This window comes from Tupaia chinensis, unplaced genomic scaffold, assembly GCF_000334495.1.
Source record: "Tupaia chinensis unplaced genomic scaffold, TupChi_1.0 Scaffold000127_2, whole genome shotgun sequence".
Taxonomy (NCBI): domain Eukaryota; kingdom Metazoa; phylum Chordata; class Mammalia; order Scandentia; family Tupaiidae; genus Tupaia; species Tupaia belangeri.
The window spans coordinates 335,339-342,810 of record NW_006159596.1 but is presented as its reverse complement, the minus strand read 5'-3'; the positions used below and the strand labels follow the sequence as shown (position 1 = coordinate 342,810).

Here is a 7,472-nt window from a genome sequence, read left to right as displayed (position 1 = left end):
AACAAGCCGCCAGGTCCGGGACTCAAACCACAGCCAGCCATGTGGGAGTCCAGCACCCGTAATCACCACGCCACCTGCCAACCCCTATCACTTCTTTTTTGTTCAATGTTCTCATTCTGGAAAATGAAGGCTAATGCTGTTTGAAATCATAGTAAAAGCTGAACTTGCAGAATGCGATGGAGAAGACGAGGGAGCCTTTTATGATGCGATAGGCAAGAGGAGAGTCAAGTGCTCAGCCTGGGGGTGAGGTCTCAGGGTTGAGAAACCGAAGGCAGAGTCCTTGTCATCGGATACAAAGCAGCCAAGTTCAGAGACACGCCCTGTGAGGAGAGTTGGAAACATGCTCAGTGAAAGAATTCAGTCATGAAAGACTACCTATTGTTTGACCCTGTTTATATGAAATGTCCAGACTAAGAAATCCTTAGGGTCAGGGGGCCAGCAAGGGGTGTGATGGTTAAGGCCACTGGACTCTCATATGGCCGACCGCGGTTTGAGTCCTGGACCCGGCAGTTTGCTTTCTTGCTTTCTCTTGCTTTCTAGAGACTGAAAGACCGGAGAACATAAAAGCATTAAAAACTGTAATGGACACTGGAGACAAAGTGGAAGGAGAGGGAGGGAGGGGCAGAGCGACAGATCATAGAAACTAAGACAGGTTGCTGTCCAGAGAAAAGAAACCGTGGGGGGGGGGAATGGAGAGGTAAGACACTTGTGGGACACAGATAAGGTTTATTATCTGTTGACGAGGATGTGTGTAACAGTCTCAGCTGGGCTGGACTGAGGTGTGCATCATGCTGGTAAAGTCTCTTCACGATCTAACTGATGTATAGCAATTTCACGTACGAATAATAATTTTAAAATTTTAAAAAGAAATAGATAGACAAGTAAAATAAAGGTCAAAAAAAATTCTTTAAAAAGAAATCCTTAGGATGAGAAAATACCCTACTGGCTGCCTAGGCCCGGGAAGCAGAGGATGAGAAGTGTCTGCTGATGGGAATGGGGCTTTCTCGTAAGGTAATTAAAATGTTCTAAAATCAGAGAAGGGTGACGTTGCACAACTTTGTGACTATATTAAAAACCACCAACTGTCTAAGCAGGCACATTTTACGGTGTGTAAACTGTATCTTAATGAAGCCGTTATTTTTTTCTAAGCAAATCATTCTAACGCCCTCTGAGGGTTTGCGCCTCCCCTGCGCCTGCTCGCTGAACTTAGGGAACGTCATTGCTGGGGGCTTACTACTACCCACCGAGGCAGCTATCCTGAGATCAGAGAGAAAGACGTGAGGGTATCAGCTTGTGGGCTGCGATGACTAGAAAGATACTCGGTTTTCTGCTGGTTGTTGTTTATTAATGTGCTCTAGAGCATGCACTCACTAGAAAGAGAGAATGTGAGAAAGCACTCGCTGGGAGAGGGCCACTCTGCAATCCCCACGCCTCCATTCTCTTAGGATTTTAGACATGCATGCACACGCGTGTCCTGCACGTTTTCCACGCCGCCGGGTCCATGACTCTAACTGCAGTTGGCCTTAGCCACCATGCCGCCAGCTGGCCCCAAACATCTTCATGTGAAGGCCAAGTGGGTTTTTGTGTAACATCCAGCTGGTGGCCCTAACTGTGCCCCTTTCTCTTCTGTCCACTACGTCAATTTCTAATCGACACGGTAGCTCTGTAAACATTTTAGTGATGTCAGGTGCCCCGAGTGTTTGCTTCCCAAAGCCGTGCACATCTGGCTGTCCTCTGAAGGGCACTGCTGGGATTCCTCCACATTGCTCCCTCTCACTTGGCCGGAGAATGCCAGCTCTTCCTGGCACCAGGGAGCTGAGTGCACCCTGTCCCGCTCAGTAATAGCTGCAACCCCTCTGCACTCTAGCTCGTTAATAAGCAAGATCAGATCATGTGCATTTAATGTGCAGGGAAATCGCCAGGATCTGGAGGTTTCTGTTTTTTTTCGTCCCTGAGATGTATTCAGCGTTGTCCTGGCAGCGACTGGCTCTCTGGACGCCAGTGACAAGAACTGAAGCTATGACTTCGGTTTAAAGGGCGGGTAGAGATAGGCAACGACATGTGTCGTGTGAACTGAAACTGACGCCCTCGTTAACTCCAAGGCTTTCAGGCAAGGCCAGTGTGAATTGGGCCAACGCAACATTCAAACTGCACAGCGCTTGACAACCACCGTGCAAAGCAATAATAACAAACGGACATACATGTTACCTAGACTGCTCCTTTAAAACAAACTGGTTCTGTGAGTTCAATGCAGGGACATTTTTCTCAGTAAAAAAAAAAATAATAATAAAAAAATAAAGAGAGAGAGCATGGGAGATGACAGAAAGTTCTATCTGTGTGAAATCAAGACCCTGGTTTTTTTTTTGTTTTTTTAGTTTTCTCCATAGGGCATGTGCACTTCCTGGAGAGAGACAGTGAGAGGGAACATGAGAAATCACCCCCCAGGAGGGGATGGCTACACCATATTCCCTTCTCTTCCATTCTCCTTTCTAGATTTTGGGTATGCGCACATATGCACCCAGTATACTTCTCAAGCCACCAGGTTCAGGACTTGAACCACAGTCGTCGATGTGGGATCTAGCACCTTAATTGCCATGCCACCTGCAGTTCCTGAAGGCTTTGATTTTGTTTGCCATTGTTGTTGTTCTGTTTGTTTGTTTGCAAGCCCAATGTGACCAAATTTTAGTTATTTAAACTACCGAAAAAAATAACCGAATGTGAAATTCAGACACCCACTCGTGGTGTTCATTTGTTTCTGAAACCATTGGTTTTGTTGCATACAGGTTAACATAAATCAACACTTCTCTTTTTTATTACTATGATGATTATTTCTTTTTTAAGTTTTTGCTAAAGGGTGCATGTAGTCACCAGAGAGAGACAGTGACAGAAAAAGACAGAGTGAGACGGGAAATGAGAAAGCACCCCCCAGAGGGATGGCCACAGTGACACCAAATCCCTTCTCCATTCTCTCGGGATCTGGGGCACACACACACATATGCACATCCAGCATGACTTCCAAGCCTCTGGGTCTGGGACTTGAACCACACCCTCAGTTACATGGGACCCAGTGCCTTAACCTCCACATTGCCTGCTGGCCCTCTACACGGTTTTAACTATAGCCTGGTTCAAATGCCAAATGGACAGAAGACAAGAACTGCTTTCCTAGCTGCAAATACAAGCGACATGTCAACAGAGGCCAGAGCGCTCGGCTTGGAAGTTCAGCTACTGGCTAACTGCGCAGCGCGGTCACTGAGCACGCACACCGTAGGTACGGCGCTGTGCGCGAGGGTCCTCATCCAGTCCTTCAGATTATGCAGAGGCCACTAGTCCTGCCATCCCAGGGCACAGACGAAGGGACGCAGGCTTCACGGGCACAATGGGTAAGTGCTCTTCTCCATCGTGCCTTAGCGCCACCGTCAACTCCGGAAATGGAGTCCTCTCTTCTTGATCCATTATCTCCTCTCTGAAAACAGTGCTAACGTGCAGGAGGGTGGAAATACAAGCGGTTTATAAGAGAAGCTTCGGGCTCAGAGATTCAGCATAGGATCTTGTTAAGTACCAGAAGGTTAAGTACAGCTCCATCTAGGAGTGTTATTGTTCTATATTGCAATAATATGAGGATGATGATGATGCAATGTTGTCATTTAGAGATGAAGAGTCATGAGTTCTTAAAAACTTGCCAGAGGGCTCGTGCGCTTGCCAGGAAGAGAAGGAGAGGGAGAAAGCACCCCCGAGTGGGGCACTGTCACACTGCCGCCTCTTCCCCTCCATTTCTCCATCCTGTTGGAAATTTGGGCATGCATGCACACGCCTGGAGAGTTTTTCTTTTCTTCTTTTTTTTTTTTTTTTAATACTTTCAAAAGAATTATTTAGGGGCTGGCAGGTGGCGTGGTGATTAAGGCACTAGACTCACACATGGCCAACCATGGTTTGAGTCCTGGAGCAGGCGGCTTGATTTCTCGCTTTCTCTCTCTCTGTGTGTCTGTCTCTATCTGGTCAGATTAAACATATAGAAACAAATAAATACAATTAAATAATTCTAAAAAAACGTTTTTAGATTTAATTGTATTTATTTTTATTCTTCAATTTGACCAGAGAGATGGGGGGGTGGGAATAAAAGAGTGAGAAAGCAACCCACCAGGTCTGGGACTTGAACTGCAGTTGGCCATGCAGGAGTCCAACACCTCAACCACCACACCACTGCCAGGTGTGACTGGTGTGCTTTCCAAGCCACTGGGTCCAAGTCTCAAATCATGTGGTCAACCACGTAGGATCTGGCTCCCTTCACCACCAGGCCATGGGGCTGGCCCGTGAGCTTTCATTTTAATAAGGAGTTCCTGAATCCCTGGTCCAGATGTCTCGTTTGTGATGAAGCACAACCTGATGATTCTGTGCACTTACATGCTTCCACACTCATGCATGCTCACATGCACTTGCAAGCTGAAATGTGCATGCTCTCACATGCATGTGTGTGCTCACAAACATGCATGCTCTCACACATACACATGCACACTCACACACACAGTAACTAATATTAGCACAGTCCTTCCTTTGTACCAGTCACCGTATGACATGCTTTCTGTATGTGACCCCATTTTGTCACCACGAAGCCCTGCAGGTATTTCCAGGGCCATCGCGATTTTACAGAGGAGGAACGCGGGGTTCAGGGATACTAGGCAGGGCTTTCAAGAGCACACAGCTTTGAGATATGGCACCAGGACTCATTCCAAAGTCTTCCAAGCCCAAACGACACATCTCTTTCACAGGAGCTGATACACAAATGGGGCGAATGTGGAGCCCCCTCAGTGTGAGGTGGGAGTGGCTCCTCTGCACTCCACAGAGATACCCCCAAACCACAGACACGGCTTTCTCCATCACTGTGGCCATACACCAGCCAGTACTTGCGACCACTGCCCACCTAACCCAGGTCTGGGAGCGTCTCATTGCTGTCTCATCTGCTCTTTGCTCAATAGGGGCCGGCATATGGTGCAGTGGTTAAGGCATCAGGTAGGGACCTGGTCCCCTATGGTTCAGCCCAGACCCTGCAGCTTAAAACTCACACCTGACGCACAAAATCCCAAGAGGAGAATGGAGAAGGGACTGCGACATGGCCATCCCCCGGAGATGATTTCTCACTTTCTGTCTCTGTCTCTTTGGTGAGCACACATGCCCTGTAGCAAATCTCTCTCTTAAAAAAAAAAAAGACTATAAATGGATGAGATCAGATGTCTATTAAGACAAAGCACGTTTCTTTCTGGCCCTGCCTTAATTCAGCCGCTGTGGGTAAGCTGACAGTGTATGCTCGGGATGCTTCAGGGGAGAGTAATGGAGCAGGTGGTTAGGAAATCGAGGCTTCCCTCCTAAAAAGAAGTCTTTGGCTACTTTTATGCTAAAAAAATTAATTTCCAGGACCAGCAGGTTGCGCGGTGGTTAATGTACTGGACACTCCCACATGGCCAACCATGGTTAGAGTCCCGGATCTGATGGCTTGCTTTCTCACTTTCCCTCTGTGTGTGTGTGTGTGTGTGTGTTTCTCTCTGGTCAAATTAAAATAAGTGAATACATAAAAATTAAATAATTCTTTAAAAATAAATTTTAAAAAAATAATAAACTTCCTCCTCGTTAATGGGGAAATACAGTGCTTTTTTGCTTTTGAAAATCTACAGGACTGTTTCTTAGAGCTCCAGAGCACCTTAGCAAAGCCGCCCCCCTAAGGCACTGCTGGAGGGCTGCACTGGGTCTGCTTTCTCACTAAGGACAATTTTTTTTTTTTTTAATTTTTATTTTTTAGATTTTTGCCTTACGGCACATGCAATTGCTAGAGAGACAGAGGAACAGTGAGAGGGAAAGTGAGAAATCACCCCCTAGAGGGGATGCTCATGATGCAATCCCTTCTCTTCCATTCTCCTCCTAGGATTTTGGGCACACACACACGGGCACGCAGTGTGAGTTTCAAGTCACCAGGTCCAGGATTTGAACCATGGTTGGCCATCCAGAAATCCAGCACATTAACTATGATGCCACCTGCTGGCCCCAAGGACAAATCTTTACTATTGACCATGATTGTTGTTTTATGAATAAAGAGTGCCACATATGCTCAAAAAGGAAGACAAGGCAGGCAGGTGGTATGGCCATTGGGGTGCTGAACTCTAACTTGGCAGACCGTGGTTCAAGTCTCGGACCTGGTAGCTTGCCTTCTCACTTTCTCTTCCTCTCTCTGGCCAAATTAAAAAATAATAATACATAAGATAAAATAATCTTGGCAGACCGTGGTTCAAGTCTCGGACCTGGTAGCTTGCCTTCTCACTTTCTCTTCCTCTCTCTGGCCAAATTAAAAAATAATAATACATAAAATAAAATAATCCTTAAAAAAAAAAAAGAAGGAAGACAGATGGGGCCAGCCAAAAGGCCTGGTAGTTAAGAGAGAACACTCCAATTAGGGGTCGGCAGGTGGCATGGTAGTTGGGGCATTGAACTCCCATATGGCTGATCAGGGTTCAAATCCCAGACCTGGCAGCTTGTTTTTCACTCTCCCACCCCTCTGGTGGGTGGGTGTGTCCTATAGCAAATTTTAAAATAATAAATAAAAACTAAGTGAATACTTCTTTAAAAAAAAAAAAAAGCACTCTGGGATGCATGTGCATGTATCCCCAAAAATCCCAGTGAGATGAAGAAATGGAAGACAAGGGATTACAGTGCAATAACGCCCTTTTGTGGGGTACCTTCTCCCTTTCTTTGTCTGTCTCTCTGGCTAGTGCACGTGCCCTCTGGCAAATGTTTAAAAAGATAAAGCAGCCTTATCCAACTTCAGCAGGCCAGTGCATCACCCATGTTAGTAAACACACACTCGAGCCCAGCAGGTCTCGGGAGGGCTGAGTACTGTCTTGCAAGCTCCCAGGTAGAGCCGAAGCCTGGGATGTGCACAAACCCTGAATCTGTGGCCTACACCTTGAGTACCTACCACTGGCGTTTAGGGAGGGGAACACGGGGGGTCAGTTCTCACATCCACCTCTCTGTAGCCTCTGCCCCACTGACCTGGCCTGGGAATAACAGCCTGCATCTTCCCATTTAGGTTTGTCCACCCCCGTTTTGGATCCATCAAGTGCATCCGCACCCTGCAAGCTGTGGAGGCTGACGAGGAGCTCACCGTTGCCTACGGCTATGACCACAGCCCCCCAGGCAAGAGCGGGCCTGAAGCGCCTGAGTGGTACCAGGTGGAGCTGAAGGCCTTCCAGGCCACCCAGCAGAAGTGAAAGGCCGGCACTGGGCTTCAGAGACCTGGAGGAGGAACTCGGATCTATGCACTACGTTTATCTGACAACGGGACAACCAGGGATGCTCGTGCTGTGACATCACACCCTCTCGCCCTGCGTTAGCAACCTGCTCGCATACTAACTAGGTTTGACTGTATTACTCACACCCGATTTCAAATTAGCTAGCCTTGCAGCAGCGTCCTCTGAGAGGTATTGTCG

The 7,472-nt window shown here is 47.2% G+C and overlaps 1 protein-coding gene across 1 annotated transcript in view; it reads left to right on the top strand.

The window, feature by feature from the left end:
- SETD7 (SET domain containing 7, histone lysine methyltransferase) overlaps positions 1–7,466 on the top strand; it is a 72,460-nt gene extending 64,994 nt beyond the window's left edge. Inside the window, exon 8 of the mRNA XM_006144628.3 lies at positions 7,073–7,466. Coding sequence (XP_006144690.1) covers positions 7,073–7,253 — 181 coding nt within the window. The 3' untranslated portion in view covers positions 7,254–7,466. The remainder of the gene's footprint in view (positions 1–7,072) is intronic.
- The last annotated feature ends 6 nt before the right edge of the window (positions 7,467–7,472 follow it).